Source organism: Glycine max, chromosome 18 (genome assembly GCF_000004515.6).
Source record: "Glycine max cultivar Williams 82 chromosome 18, Glycine_max_v4.0, whole genome shotgun sequence".
Classification (NCBI taxonomy): domain Eukaryota; kingdom Viridiplantae; phylum Streptophyta; class Magnoliopsida; order Fabales; family Fabaceae; genus Glycine; species Glycine max.
The window spans coordinates 20,796,491-20,813,732 of record NC_038254.2 but is presented as its reverse complement, the minus strand read 5'-3'; the positions used below and the strand labels follow the sequence as shown (position 1 = coordinate 20,813,732).

Genomic DNA, 17,242 nt, shown 5'->3' with positions numbered 1-17,242 from the left:
GCTAGTCATAAGCCTCTAGTGGGATTTACTCCCCAGTGATGACATATGCTTGGCTGTCTTCATGTGATGATAGTTTGTTTGTGAATAATGGTGGGTCTTTCAAATGGCCATGGAAGTTGCACATTCCAAAGAAGGTGCACGTTCTGTTGTGGTTGATCCTTCAAAGTGCCCTCCCCACGAACTCCTTGAGTTATCATAGATATCTTAATTCATCTTCTAATTGTGGGGCTTGTTCAAGAATTGAAGATACTATGCACTATCTTTGGGATTGTCCTCGTGCTAAGGAAGTCTGATTATCCCTGGGCTTTACGTCCAAATCGGAATTTCTTTCTTGTCAACCATTGACGTGGTTGAAGAACATGTTGGCATTAAATAAGGGGATTTTGATTTTTGTGGTCATTTGGTGGATTTGGTGTTGGAGACATAATAGGATTTTTGGAGAGGACCATTAGAGTATTCAACAAGTCCTTAGGAAGATTTCTTTCATGCATGATGATATTGTTACATACCTTCTGGATAGTAACATAACAACTCAAACCCCTTTCATCATCCCAAAATGGGTCCCTCCTGTTGTTGGTGTTACTAAGCTTAACATAGATAGGAGTTGTATATACCCATCTAATAATATTGGCTCAGTTGGAGTCTTGAGAAATCATACAAGATGGATTTTTGGTTTTGCATCCTTTGATGGTGTTAGAGACCCTAAGAAAGTAGAGTTGCTAGAAATTTTCCATGGTCTTAGAGTGGCCCGAGATTGTGACCTTCGTGTGATATCCTACAAAGTTGATAGTTCCAATGTCCATGGCATCCTTGCGGTAGGAACTTGTCATCCTTTTCATGTTCATGCTAGTACTGTTAGCAAGATTCTAGATCTGCTCCACTGTGATTGGGAGATTTCATTTTCTCTTGTTGATAGGGAAGCAAACAAGGTTGCTCATTTTCTTGTTTCTGTTAGGGTACACTGTTAGAGATAGAGGGAGCAATATGAGCAACATGAAGACTAAATCTTGAAGCTTGGAGAAAAACTTGAAGATGTTTTGTCTTTTACATGCCCAACTCCCACTACTAAAATTTATTGATTTAACATCACAAGGTTAACATTGGTTTTTGACAAAACCAATGTTAACAAAAACACAGTGGCATTGTCATAAATATCATGATGTTATTAACATCGGTTTTTATAAAATTGATGTTAACAATCTCATGTTAGCATCGGCTTTACCAAAAACCGATGTTAACATTAGTTAATTAACATCGGTTTCTAAAAAACCGATGTTAAGTGAAGGTAGTTAACATCGGTTTTTGAAAAACTAATGTTAACATGAGATTGTTAACATCATTTTTTTTTAAAAAATCGATGTTATATTTTTACTTAAATTAAAAACCCCAAACCCTGCTTTTCTCCCCGCACTCATCGAAAACCTTTTTCTCTGCTCGTAACTTTCTCTTCCCCGTGCTCATTACCTCGTGACCACTAACAACTATCATCGTTGTGTCTGCCATCGCCATCATTGTTTGTGGCACAACGCAACCCTGAGAAATTTGCATCTAAGGTAATGATAAGAGATGATAATGGTTAGATAGCATTTTCAATATCGTATCTTCACTGCTATTAATATTTCCAGTGGGTTCATGAGTTCGTTGTTTCATAGGTTTTAGAGGCACTCTTGGCTCCTGGTTCGTGAAGATAAAACTTGTTCGTAAGGAGGGTAATGCTGTGAACATAAAACTTGTCCAGTGGGTTTGTGAGTTTGTTGCTCCATTGGACACTTTTGATTTTGTAAGTTTTCAATCTTTTTCTCTTCAAATTATAACTTGGTGTACCATTTTTGTTCATTGGTTATTTTTTTGAATTCTTTGTATTGGGCAAAGCTTCCCGTATGGATTGCAATAATAAGAAATAGCAATGCTGATAAGATGAATGCCATAGGGATTGCTAGTAATAGGAATATAAATATACTGACTACAAAAAAGGTGAAAGCTAAAGCATAACAAGATGCCTTCAGAATCCAAAATGGAAAAATTAAGAAGTTCAATAATTCTAGGAAGTGTCTCTTGTAAAAGATGGCAGGTTCTACATCCAAGTTGACTTCTTTCCTTTTGAGTACTGTATATCATATTCCTTCAATAGTCTTTCACTCAATCTATAATCTTCCAAGCACAAGGTGTCCACTTCATGAGTCAAGTAATTTATTGATCTTTCCCAGAGATACATGTAACAATTGAAACAATGTAAGATTGTAACTCCCAAAGATACCAATAGTAATTAAAGGAAGAGAAGAAACTAGTGGCCTACTAATTTCCTAACTTTCCCAAAGATAGCAACACCTAGTTGTAATTTTAAACTATTAACACCAAATGGAAAGCATTGTATATTCCTTCAGCTTCAGATGCATTTGAGTCTATTGTCCAGGATACGGTACCATGATCAATAAATGTTTGAAGGGCTTGGTCTGGCATGGTTGATAGATGGAAAGTAACAAGGTATTGCTATGATAAGATACATCAAAGGAAATTGTGGTTTTTAAGTTTCTTTAACAAAAATAAGGCCAAACAACAAACAAGTCCATTAAAGCTAATCTTAATATTTTTTTAGATTAACTCAAACCTAATCATTAAAAATTAGCAAAGTGAAAAAATGATGGCTTACAGTGTTAGGTCCAATAAGAGAAGCAACATATAAGGTGTCAGAATAGGCAGGGTTCTTTACATTGGTTGAGACCGAGAGGAGCCTTTGGTTCTTGGTCCCCTTTTTAACTAGAACTTCCCACCTTGGACTATAAAATTTCCTTTGGTAGAGCTGGTAAGCCAATGCTGCTTGGGCTACTGCTACCTATAAAATTCAATAAGCAATCCAATGAGCATATTTGACATTTGAAAGTGTAATAAATCCAAAGGCTAGAATAGAAATTTGTTTGGAAAACAATAAACAATTACTTTCCCACGTAGATTAAGAGCCTCTGAGGGTGCCAATTTTCTCAAGGGCCTTGTCAATAAGAGTGTCCACTCTGCTGACGAAGAAAGAGGCAACACTTGTAACTCTAGAAAGGTCATTTAACCCAAATACCTCAAGACCATCGAAGTATGCATCTATTACAGCTTCATATAAAAGGACATTGGTTATTCTTTCTCTCTAAAATTTGGGTGAAAGACATTGGTGAAAATCAAAGGACAATTCTAATTCTTAACCTATAAGAATAGTACTTTTATCCTCTCACACTTTAATATTTGCTCTAATTTTGTCTAACAATTCTTAATTAGAGATTATCTAAATTTATTGTTTGGAGATTGCTACTATGTATGCAAAACCTGGAAGTCTTTTTCTCTACTTGATGTAAATGTTTTGAAACAAAATTGATAATAGAAGTGCTATGGTGTTGTGCTCCTTTTAGAGGGAAATTAAGTTGGCATAACGGTGAGGTTGCTCGATGGTCATTGGTTCAATTCCTAGAAACAACATCCCTAATTTTAAGGGTAAGGATGTGAAATATACCCTCCCCAGAATCCATTAGGTGGGAGGCTCATTCACCAGTGTTGATGCAAGCTCCATTGGAGCTTGTAGGCCTAGGATCTTCTTCATCAATGGATTCCTTTGCTTCTTGGAAGATAAATGGCAGCGGAATGGAGAAGGAAGAGAGAGAGGAGACGCCACTTCAAGGAGAAGATGAGTCTAGAAGAAGCTCACCACCATAGGAGGCCATGGATAAGAGCTTGGAGGAAGAAGGAGATGAATGAAGGGAGAGGGAGAGAAGAGCACGAAATTTTGTGCTCTAAATGAGCTTTGAAATCTGAAGTTTAATATTCAAATTATCAAAGTTGAAAAAAATGCACACACATGACCTCTATTTATAGCCTAAGTGTCACACAAAATTGGAGGGAAATTCAAATTTCACTTGAATTTGAAATTGAATTTGTGGAGCCAAACTTTGGAGCCAAAATTTCACTAATTATGATTAGTGAATTTTAGTTATGGTTCAGCCCACTAATCCAAGATCAATTCCAAGATTCTCCACTAAGTGTGCTTAGGTGTCATGAGGCATGAAAAGCATGAAGGACATGCACAAAGTGTGACTATATGATGTGGCAATGGGGTGTAGTAAGCAAATGCTCACCTCCCCCTCTAAAATTTAATTGGATTGGGCTTCTACCAATTCAATTAAATTTATTTCCAACCACACACATCAAATATCCACTTAGTGCATGTGAAATTACAAAACTACCCCTAATACAAAAACTAGTCTAGGTGCCCAAAAATACAAGGGCTGAAAAATCCTATATTTCTAGGGTACCCTACCTACATTATGGAGCCCTAAATACAAGGCCCAAAAATAATGAAACCTTAATCTAATATTTACAAAGATAAGTGGGCTCGTACTTAGCCCATGGGCCCGAAATCTACCCTAAGGCTCATAAGAACCCTAGGGCCTTCTCTTGCATCTCTGGCCCAATCTACTTGGAGTTTTCTATCCAATGCCCTTGCGGGGTAGGATTGCATCAAGTGTTGTGTTGAGTTTTTTGCTGGACTTTATAGCCACAGATATTCCTCCACATCTTTCATAAGCCAGATTTGTTCTCTTGCTTCTTTTGAATTTCTCCTGTTGTGGTTTTTAAAGGCTCATTCTATTTATATATATGTATTTCACTATTTCTTTCCTCGAGAGGATTCCCTATTTTTTTGTTTTGTACTCTTTCAATTCATACAATTGATCTCTTTCATGACATGTATCATCTATCAAGTCTATATCACTATTTATAGGTTGTAGCATTAAAGAGTCATATTAGGTTATATATGTATTCATGACTCATGATGTATTTTTTTTCCGGTAGAATTTGTTGTACTATTTAATCCAGAGTTTATGATGCCCACTCGATCTTTCTCCCAAATGTTTCCTCTAGTTCTATTGTTTGGTCATATTAAAATCTTCAATGCCTTAAACTGAAGGTGTTAAAATGCTTGGATCATTTTCGTTTGCCTAGATACATATCATGGATAAATTGAAATATTTTGTAATTGGATCATCTATCTAAAATAATGTGTGCATGTCTACTTGATTTAACTAATTGAACAATCAATGAAGATAGAGCTTATTTAACTGAACAAACTATTAATGGATAAATTGAAATCTTTTCTAATTGGATCATATATCTAAAATAATATTTATGCTTGTATACTTGATTTAACTAATTGAACTTTCAATGGATATAGAGTTTATTCCAGTGCAGCCAACATTTTCTTTTAATTTTAGCTGGGCTTCTTGAGTCTTGGCATGACGAAAGAGTGGGAGGTAAGAGTTCAAGAGGACTGCATGTTATCATTCCAAGTGTAGAAGATTTGCAATAAGCTCATTTGTATGTATTGAATAACAGTAATGAAGTTTTTCCATACATACTTCGCCATGACGGTTTAGTGAAGGAAAGTAATAAAAAATGTTGAAGAACAAGGAGTTGAAAGAGCATAACAAGACTTTTATAAATTGGTTTAAAGATCCAATCTTTGGTGACGATAATGCTTATGAAACATTAAGAAAGCTAGCAAATGGGCCTAAAAGAAAAGTTAAAACTTGGCAAGGATACGATATAAACAAGTATTCCTTCTATACAAAAGCATAAGACGAGAAAAGTACAATGCAAAACAGTGGGGTTACCCTAAGGGTTGAATCTTAATACTTCGCTAGTGTACATGATGACAATCCCCATGTAGCTTCCTTCCCTTACTTTGGTTTTGTTGAAGAAATTTGGGATTATGTCAAATTCACTGTCTGTGTTTTCAAATGTAAGTGGGTTGATAGCAATATCGGTGTGCGGACCGATGATGCAGGATTTACATTGGTAAATCTTAAGAAACTCGCTTACCAGAATGACCCTTTCATCATGGCAGAATAAGCTAAATAGGTATTTTATGTTCAAGACCCTTCTAATGAAAGGTGATTAGTGGTTCTACACGGGAAAACAATTGGTGTTAATGTTAAAGATGATGATTCACTCCTTGATACTTGTGTAAGTCCTATGTCCACACAAATCTCACCTAACATCGTCGCAAAAGAAAAAGCTGATGACGTTCATGCAAATCGTATTGATCATGATGAAGGAGAATTAATTAACATCGTCTAATGTAATTTTTTTAAAATGTACTTCATTTCAGTTTATTCAGTTACATAACATAAAATAGTTTTATGATCATTTTTAAAATTAATGTTTTTTTTCTTAACAGGAAAATGGCTACACCACCCAGTTCCCCTCCTCTTCCTCCTACTGATTCAACATCACATTCACCTTCTACCTTGAAGAGGACAAGAAAAGTGACCTGGCTAAGATCATTGGCTACTAGACCAGTTGGGGCAGAGAGACCCCTGGTCCATGTGGATCCTGCAACTAGGAAAGCCGACGGTCCATACAGAAAGAAGTTAAGAACATATTTAGGGATCGTCACTCGCGATAAGGTGGATGTGACATACGAGAATTGGAAACAAGTCTCTGCTGCCCAGAAAAATTTGATATGGGAGGATATTTAGGTATTTTACTTAAACGTTGCATGTTGTTGATTAACAATAAAATTGTAATTTACTAACAATAAAATGTAATTTTCGTTTATCAAACTGAATTTGATATCCCTGAAACATTTGATTTATGGACAAAAAAGAAAATACTTCAGACCATGGGGGAGCAGTGGAGATAGTTCAAGTCTAATTGGACGTCGAAATGGGTACTTGCAGCCGACAAGGACGGTGTCGATGACACTGTTTGCGAAAAGTACGACATTAACAAGGAGAAGTGGACCCAATTTTGTCTAATTCGTAAAGACCCTTCGTGGGAGGTAACTTTGTGATATTCATTGTTTTAAACTTTAAATTTACTTATTATTTTTAATAATAATAACTTCTGATAATGTTTAATTTTTAAAGGATGTGCAAAAGAAGGCACAAGCCATTCAGAAACAAAACATTGTCCTTCCAGTGTTGTCTCGTGGAGGTTATGAAAATCTAGAAAACAAGTTGATGGAGGAGAAGAAAAAGAAACAAATGGAGGAAGCTGCTAAATCCGAAAGCATTGACACCGTCATTGATCCTCTATCTCCCATCAACGACACGTGAAGTGGAAGATGGCTCGAACCAAGAAAACTGGCCAAATGACGTTTGAGGCAACAAAGGAAATTGCTAACAAGATTGTAAGTCGCTTTCAATTGTCAATTGCAATTATTTATATTTATTGTTTGATTAAGTAAACCAATAAATGTGTTCTTTGTAGGATTCCTAGGACGAGCAGGCCTCATAAGGTTCTTTTGTCACCCGTGGACGTTAAGATGTACTGACTGCTGCCATTAGGCGACCAGAACACCTTGGTTGTGTGCGTGCTGTTAGAGTCGATGTCACGATCAAAAGATACTTTAGACCAGCTCCAAGGACCTCCCACACATCTTCGTTCATGGCTCCCAAAGAACTAGAGTAGCTGATGCAAAAAATTAGGGACTATCTGGAAGAGTCGATCACAGAAAAAGTGGCTCAACAACTAATGTTGTCCTTTAGCCAAATGTAGTCTCAGTTTCAATTGAAAATGCAATCACAAGGACTAGTATTGCCTCTTGAGCCTGTGGTTGGTCCTTCAGCTGCTCATGTCAACACAAAGGAGAGTTGTGTTGATCCCATAGGGAATAACCCAAACACGAGTGACTCAGAGAAATGCAGGTTGTACGTCAAAGAAAATCCTCCCCGCCTGGTTTCCCTAGGAAGACTTTATGAGTGGTCGACAATCGTTCACAACATCACTTTGCGCAATGATCAAGTCAAGGTTGGTGTTGAGGAAGTTAGAGATGCAGGTGCTCCCATTCTTGTACCCACTCAAGAGGTTCAATTAATGGGGTAGATACTTAACACCTTTGTTGCTTGGCCGACACATCTTGTCAAGCGTTTCTTAGAACAAGTATTTCATTGTCATTAAATGTGTTTTTCCAATTAAAGTGTTCACTGTCATTAAATTATGTTAATTAACTGTGTTGGATAAACAGGGAGTTGTGGGACCGATAAAACCTGTAGATAGACCGGATCATGATGTCGATGATCCCTTATATTTGATGACATGGACCATCCCACAGCTTTTTCTAAAGCTGTTGTAGGTTATGTGGGATGCTACCGTGTTTGGGGTATTTAATGACAACTTCCCCTTGTACATAAAGCATAAAGATCTATCTGAAATAGCACACGGTGGTCAATGTCTCAACATCTCTGTTATACAATTATGGATTTTGTAAGTCACTTTACATTATTGTTTATTACCTAACTTATTGTTTTAAATTCATACATAATTTACTTTATTTTAACAACAGTAAACATGTGTCTGAGACAAGTATGTGAGCGGGGAATGCCGATGCGTATGGATTCCTCGAGCCATAGTCCATATAGAGATCTGGGCAATCACAATTTGAATCAAAAAGTTATGTTAAGAACTAGATGCAAAATTCAAAGTGGGATGTGTACCTAGGAGCCTACTTGAATGAGTAAGTTAAATTGAACAAATGAATTTAGATAATGTATAATAGTATAATAACTTATATTGTTATCCGATGTAATGCACATTGGAAAATGGTCGTGATTTTGCCTAAGGAAAATGTTGTCATCTGGTTTTGTTTGTTGCACAATAGGCCAGACAACTACCTGAAAGGAATTATTAACAGGTTTGTTATATTTTTCAATACATTTACATTAGCATTAGTCGAGAACATCAATATCTTAATTATACAATATGCATCCATGTTTGTATTGAAAAGTGCTTTGAAAGGATTTGACGATACTCCACAAAGTAAATCCAAGGTTGCTACTAGGTGGATTGTTGTTAAAATAAGTCATTTAAACAATGCTTCTAGTTGTATTTTAATACTGTGTAGATTAATTTGTACTTAACTTTGAATATCTAAATTTCATAATGTATTTAGTGTAATAGACAAAAAGGAAGCACTGAGTGCGGGTATTACGTCATGCACTGGATGTCAACTATAATCTTAGAAAGTTTCAAGAATAATTGGGAAACGGTAATTGTTTAATTCAATTGTATTTCATTTTGTTATAATTGGTATTATATATTATTAACTTATGTTTTATTATATCATGCAATATTTTAATGATGCTAGACCATTGGAACCAGAGCGATTGAAGGCACTTCGCATCCAATGGGCAAGCTACTATTTGAAGTTTAAAATGAAACAATTAGTGTTTAAGTAATTTTGGAATTGTAGTTTATATAATATACATTTTTTACAATTCATGTTATATACACATCAAATATTCTTTTAATTCATAGTAAATATTCAATTTTTATGGAATTTCTACTAAAAACTGTCTGAAAATAGACTGAAAATTATCTGTTGTGGTTCTGCTTTTAAATTTGTAGGTTAATTTGGGGTGATTAAAAAAACAAACAACACATTAAAAAAAATCCAGAAAACAACATTGGTTTTTAGTTGTTTACAAACAACATTGGTTTTCACAACATCGGTTTTGGTGTGAAGATATTTGATTTTTTTTTATAATTCTTACTATATAACATTGGTTTTTTTTTAAAAAAAAATGATATGTTAACATCGGTTTTGGAAAACTAATGTTACGGTATTACTTTCAACGTTGGTACTTTCAACATTGGTTAATAACCGATGTTGAAAGTCCTTAATAACCAATGTTAAAACCCTATTTTCTAGTAGTGTCCCTTGAGTGACATTTGTATTGGTTGTTATGTTGAATGTTGCATCTTAGTCCATATCATATCTTTGGTGCATCATGCATCATCATGAGTAAGTGAGAAGAAAAATTTCTAAGTTAGAAAAGCTTCTTCAGAAGGCAAAACTCTCTGTTTTAATCGATTACAAGCTTATCGTAATCGATTACACAAGTTGTCTGAAGCTTGCAGATTTATGTCTCGTATCAATTTAATCGATTACAACCTTCTTTTTATCGATTACCATGTGATATAATCGATTACTCCTCTTTCTATAAGTGTTTCAGAAGTGAACAAGAACACTAAAATCAATCACTTTGGGTATCTAATCGATTACATTGTTCTTAAGTTGTTTCCAGGTTTTGGGAAGAACACTTTAATCGATTAATAAGATAATATAATCGATTACTTCATTGAATTAATCGATTATCTTGTAGATTTAATTGATTACAGGCGGTTATAATTGTTTTCTCTATAAATAACCAGCTTGTGTTCACTTCAAAAACTATAACAATGAACGAAATAAGCTTCTGAATGAGCTAAGATCACGTGCTGTTATTAGTTAAAGAAAGAAGACAAGAAAAGTACTTAGAAAAGTAACTCACACCTTTAAATCTTTTGATTGCGAAGATCTTTTGTGATAAGTGAGTTGTGTCACTTTTTTTAGTTCAAGAAGAACACCTCTTCAGTCAAGTAAAATTTTGCAGAAAGAATTGATCAGGTTGTGTCTATCATTACTCTTGGTTTTTGTGTATGGTTTTACACATCTTTTTTGTTTATGCATTAATCGCTTAGGGCATGCTAGAATATGTGCTTCTAGTTTGGGCTAAGAGTAGGGTTCTTTTAGGCTCTTATTCACAGAGGATCCTAGTGTTAGGTGCCTAAGTCTCTTTTTCCAGGGTGGGAACTACAGATTGATTGCGATTGTTTGTAAGGATTCTTTATGCATACTGAAAATCTAATTCTGGTTTTGGATTAGATAACTAGATTAGCTTCTCTAGTGATAGAGAGTGAACCAATATAAAAAGATTGTGTACTTCTTCTCTTGATCTGATCTTTATCTCTCATTCTAGTATGAATCAGTTTTCTAAAAAGGCTCAAGAATATATCTTTGTGAAAGAAAGAACTTTAATGAAAGATCTTGTGTGAAGGGTGGATTGATTAAGTATTGATTGAGTTCGGTTTATGAAAAGTTTTGAGATACAATCCGTATAAAATAAAGTTTTTGTAACTCTGGTTTTAAAAGTTATTTTGTTTTGAAAACCAATTCAAATAAAATAAAATTACTTGGCTCTTGATATTGAAATCAGAACTCAACCACCAAATCAAATGACTAGAACTAAAATCTTATACTTAATCCTCATGGACTTAATATTAGAAACCATATATATCTTTCACATCATTTTTTCAATAAATATTGAGAGAAAATTTATGACAAATTGGCAATAGAAAAGAAGCACATTCATCTAAATTTATATTAAAATTGGATGAAAAATGACTTTTCAATTTGAAATACACAATAAACAAAATAAATAAATTAAACGATATAATAAAATCTGTAAAAATTAATTAAAAAGATATAAAAAAAATTATAAAGATGATTCAACTACAAGAAAAATGACCTATACCTACAGACAATAACTGTCACTATAAATATAAAAAAAATATGTAGGTAAATGTATGATAGACTTTGTCCTACAGACGTTTCTTCCATCAACTTTGAGGGGGCATATAATGACGGCTAATTGTCTGTCACTATAGGTTTTACCTACTATGTATTGTGTGTAGGTAAAAGTCATTAGCTTTTACTTACATCTCCTAGCTGTAGGTAAAAATCTTTAATATGTACCTATCATCTTCAACTGTAGGTAAATATGTTAACACGAACACCTCTAATAAGAAGACAATTCTAGGGTGCCAATTTGAGAGCCTAACTAGAAAGACTATGACCTGTTTGGGGATGCACCTTAGCAATGCAATCTACCCTCCTAAACCTTGCCTTGCTATAACATGAGTGTCCAAGTATTATTTTTCCTTAAATTATTACTAGCTGGAAGCTTACCAATCATCTTATACGAACACACTTTGCATAGAATCAATATTAGAGAATCTCAAGTCAAAAGCATATCTACCTTATACATATATGGCGATCAAACCCTTATACATAATTATTCTTTTTATAAGTCACCTAATAACATTTTGAATATTCTTAATCCAGTACAAAGCACATGTGACTATAAGACATATTGACATTTATTTAAAAACTGGTTTTTAATCATTAGAGGGAATAAAATAAATAATACAAGAATGAAGCATATATTCCATTACCACATATTTATAATATGGGTAAGGTACATAAAATTAATAGAGTCAAATGTCCTGCTTGAAAGTTGCCATGAAGCAAGACTAGAGCACTTAGACTACCACTTACATTACACTATCAACATCCAAGTCACCACATCCTACAACTTGTAGATCTCTTGCTAGCTCTTGGGTCTTTTCATATGCCACTGCCAGCATTCAAAGATACTGAAACCTCAAATCAAATACAAAGTACATTGGCATCAGCCTGCTGTCAAAACTGGCACTTGGATGATAATAATGAAGGAAATTGGTTAATCCTACTCATTAATAGGAGCCCACCTTCCTCCACGGAAGGTAAATTGACAAGAGATGGTTTCTCTAACAGTTTGTCCAAAAGGGCAGTGATTCACTACTCTAAAACTCTCTGCATGCAGAATTATGAGAACATTGGTTTTTGTGAACACAATAAAATATACAACCTATTCAAAGCCACAATATTTAGTGAAGACCATGTTGTCTTGTACCTGAACTAAAATTGACATAACTTCACTTGGTGAAGGGAATACGGTCGTGATTGTTGTAGCTTCTTTACGAACAGTATCTGTAAAAAATTACTATCAATCATTGTCCTGCCAAGAATATTTTCATTTTACAAACAACAGAAAGTATTATTCAAACCTATGATTTCTTTGTACAAGGAGGAAAGCCCACGAGCAACATTACTAGGACTAGCTTGGACAGCCTAGTCACCAAGAACCAGCTTAGTGTCTGCATTCATTATTTCCACATCAATGAACATTGGACGTGTTGCCACATAATGTTGCATGGCACTTGTAACCCTGTTAAATTGCATTACAAATAGTAATTTAGTTAAATAGTAGCACTAATTTACCAAAAATTCAACATTTGATATGTTAGTGGGTACACTCAAATGTAATTATGTACAACAAAACTTTATTACTTGAGACAAAATTTTGGCACATTCTGAAATTTGAAGTTATATGAAGGTAGAGAATCTCAAGCCAGAAGTAGTTTGGTGCATATCAAACACCAAGACAGAACCATTCTGCGAGGAAGTTATATGAAGATTAGCATTTGAAGTTCCCACATCAAATAAATACAAAACCAAAGTGCTGACCTGTAGTCCAACATATATGTAATGTGAATTGTTGAGATCCCATGAACAAAACCATGCAGGAACCTGGAATACAATTCTAGTAAAGGTGAAACCCCCCAAAGAGGGACTAGTAAACTCAACTTGTGACAGATCACAATCTTTGAGCAATAAATTAGTAGAACAAGGGGAAAGGGGGAATGAAAAAAAACTATTTTAAGAATTTATTTCTAATTTTCTACATGTAGTTTGGAGGATTTTCTCTTATGTCATTTGAGGTTTTGGAATCACGGGAACTAATGGCGATTGATGGCCTTGCCCTCCTGCCGTATGCTATTTGTTGTTAGTTCATGCCTAAGGTTGGAGAAAAAAGCTAGACTTTCTGGATATCTACTTACAACACTGCATCCTTTATGGAAATCAGTGGTTTTTTTTATCTTCTTCATGGTGTTTAGTTAATTGTTACTTTGAAAGGCCGTCTTTGGAAAAACATGCAAAGAGACTGAAAACCTTTACTCAACTCAAGGAGGATAAAAAGTTAAATATACAAGCAATACCAATCTTAAAAACCACAAAACATAGCAATTACAAACTATTTCCAACAACTTTATTACTACTAAATTACCAAATCAAAATATTGAATCAAACTTCACCTGTAGGTCATAATTGACAACAAGGTTGTTGCTGTCCAAGCTGTAACAAAAGCAAATACATCAATGACCAAATTTTTACTACGTCAGACAAGATGAATTAGTACTTAATGCAACCATACCTGAGCACTGATAATTTCTTTCCTAGAGAAGCAAAGAGAGCTAGGCTACTACTATGAGAAGTAGAAATGAGTAGGTCTTTAACACCATTTGTGCCGGAAGGCAGTAAGATGTCTTGCATCTCAAATGGAGACATACCTAGTAGTAGTATGTAAAATAAATTTAAAGGGGTTATAATTAGTTAACAAACTTGTATTTGCATTGTGTGTACATTTAGCCAATAATTGCTCCAATGTCATTAGAAGAGGCCGCATGGTACAAAAATATGTAGCATTACTCATTAACATGCATTTTTAATCATTTTGATGTGTTACCTGCATGCATTGTACTCTTCCACTATTGCCTGCGATAAAGTTAATGTCATAGTTTTTTTTATCCCCTTAAGAGAAGAATGTCAATGTGTGTGTGATATTGGTTAATTGATTTTTCTATTGTGCCTAAAGTCTCATTGTATAATGGCCTCTAGGAATTTTGTGACCTATCATGTAAGGCATGGGTTAAGTTAAATGGCATTTGTCCTCTCCAGGCTTTGGCTCTTCAAAGAGGCAAAGGTAAAGTGGTAATCATAAAAAAATTCAGGGTAGGAAAAATACAATAGAAAGAACCTTTTCAAGTCTCAACGGACAGTCTCTTATCCCTTTTGTTGGGTAGTTGAGTTGAGAATATGCTTCTTTCTTCACTAGTGCATGGGAAAATCCTTTCTGCATTTCCCTCTAAAAGGCCACAAAAAGCAAAGTCCAAAGTGGATAAGCAAAAATGAAATATGAATTGATTGATTAGAATCCATATTGTTCCTAGTTGTTTGATGGACAAGCTTATATGTACAAAACGTGTGGAAATTGGAAAACATCATGATCCATAATTATTTAATTGATAAACTCTAGGCAGCCATACAGTGGAGACCAAAATTGTAAATCATAAGATAACTTTATCTTCAATTTCATTAATTGATAAAAATTACACGTCTAGAAGTTAGGCAATGAATAGAATGTTTCAAGTTTCTTTAATGCAAAGCTGTAGTGGTGTTAGCAAGTAAGGGTATTTCTTATTAAGCAATAGTGCTTGAGTTATCCATCTCTAAAAATAAATTATAAATATCTACAGAATTCTACTTGTATCCATCTTAGCTTGATGGTTCCATCCCTGACCAGACAGGAGAAAGGCATACACACACACGTGTATGTGTATATATATATATATATATATATATATATATATATATAGAGAGAGAGAGAGAGAGAGAGAGAGAGAGTATAAAGAGGTAGTATTAGGCTTCAGTGCTTCACAAGAAGCATGGTCAAGAAGAAAATATCCAGAGGAGATATTTCCTAGTTACTTTTCCCTACATCCCGAATCCTTTAAAAAAGGATAGCCACCTTTCATCATCCCTTAATATCCTCTCTCTCACTCCTTTCTTCAGATCCTCTAAACCCACTTTAACTCTGTTTCTTGAGGTCAACTGGTGTAATAAGCCACCCAAACTGGTTCTGCCGCTGGTTACACCAACCAACCCAAACCTATTTTAATAACACTGCTCTCTCTACTGAAATATCACTATCATAAATTTCTACAAAAGTTCAACAAATGCTAATAACTTGAGGAAGATAATAGTTCTTTGTTCAGTACACTTAACAACTGACAACTGAGGCTTTTTATGGCTATATCTAATTACCTGAATCAAATTTCTCAAAGAACTAAGCATCACAAATCTGATGTAACAACAATCTATTCTCCCAAAAACCTTTATATTAGAGTATTGGCATCAGGACATTAGCAGCAGCTAGTAGTAGCATTCCTAAGTTCACATTCCTAGAAATAACAATACAATGCTAGAAACATACACAATAAGTGTGAGTGGAGTATCAATTAGAAAATGTTTTCAATTGAGGTTTCTACACATATAATCTCAATATTTAACCCTCAAATATGTTCTGCCATATACAATTTATTTCTTGGTTCCATGTTCCAATTGACATCTGGCAAAATTTCAGCTAAAAAATAACTAATACAATTAAAAGAAGATATCAAGCAGATGCAACACAAGTATTTAGTGTAGATGAAGTGGCATCGAGCATTGCCTTCATAGTTCCCCTGTATTTTATGGATTTAGACTTGGGAACAATATTTTCAGGACACCTATGTTCTTACCAGAATAATGAAAGTCAATACAAGCCTATTATATTATCATTTTAAAATTATTATTTTTTATGTCTCTGTTTACTTAATTTTTTTCATAAATATTTAATGAAAGAATAATTAAATAAGAATATGAAAGAAAAAATAATAATTAATATATCTAAAAATTAAAAACCATCTTCTAAAGAAAATCAAACAAATTTTTAAAGAAAATTTTATAATTAGGAATGTAATGAGTATATTGTACTGTATACTTTAGCCAAACTATTTTTTTTTTAGAGGAAAGCAAAATTCCTGTGCAAGAGGAAAGAGAAAGAATAAGCCCAAACTCTTAACGCCAACACAAAATTTTGATCCATGAGGCTCTAACTCCAACACAATATTTTTTGCCACTCCCAACAATTACTACAAACATTAGTAAAATGCTTCACCAAGAGACAAAATCACAAGCAACCCGTGGGCAAGAAATGAAGAAATTACCTAAAAATAGAAACTATAAATTTGTAGTAACCAACTCCACGAAAACTTCAAGCTAATGTTTCTGCATTAATTCAATTTTTGTTATCATACACTATTGCACTAGTTTGTTCTTGTTCTACCCAAACAGACATGCTCCTGCTCTAGACTTAAACAAGGAACAGTTAGCACAAGCAATGCTACATTGGCTATATATATTGCAACACACAAGGCATTCTGAATGTGTGTAAATTATCCTTCTGTAGCACTCCATATGCACTTGGTAGTTCTATACCTCTATTTACTTCCCTCAGTCTATCATATGGGAATGGGAATACAAGAGGTATTTAAACCTATTACATAAAAAAACCCACCCTCTGACTAAGAAATGTAATCATATTAAAGGATGATTTACACACATTCATTAAAGTATAGATTCCTATCAAAGATACTAAACTAAACTTCCCTAACAGCTTAATATTTTGAGATAATTGATCCTTAAACCTCCTTGAATAAAGTATTTAGGTTTTATTCTTGCTTTCCCCGTTATTCTAGCAAAAGTGGCGTTTTAGCACTAGATAAAACAGTCATGTGCTTTGTCCATGCTGGATGGGACATGCTAGAGATATAAAAACCAATATTGAGTCTTTAGTGTCGCAACCTACCCTTTGGCGGGAGGGCGACGCGTGACTCGCGGGTGCGTCTTTCAAAAAGGAATACCCTTTGCTCCTACGTATTCCTCAATTGTGATGAGGAAATC

At 34.4% G+C, this 17,242-nt stretch overlaps 1 protein-coding gene and 1 pseudogene across 1 annotated transcript; one reads left to right on the top strand and one right to left on the bottom strand.

Annotated features, from left to right (window-relative positions):
• The first annotated feature begins 485 nt into the window (after positions 1-485).
• On the top strand, positions 486-1,992 carry LOC102666980 (uncharacterized). Its single transcript, XM_006603259.1, has 3 exons — positions 486-963; positions 1,653-1,780; positions 1,873-1,992. Exons 1-3 carry the CDS (start codon positions 486-488, stop codon positions 1,990-1,992), a joined length of 726 nt encoding a protein of 241 aa, XP_006603322.1.
• Positions 1,993-2,340: 348 nt separating this feature from the next.
• Positions 2,341-3,550, bottom strand: LOC100802352 (transaldolase-like; annotated as a pseudogene).
• Between the last annotated feature and the right edge of the window lie 13,692 nt (positions 3,551-17,242).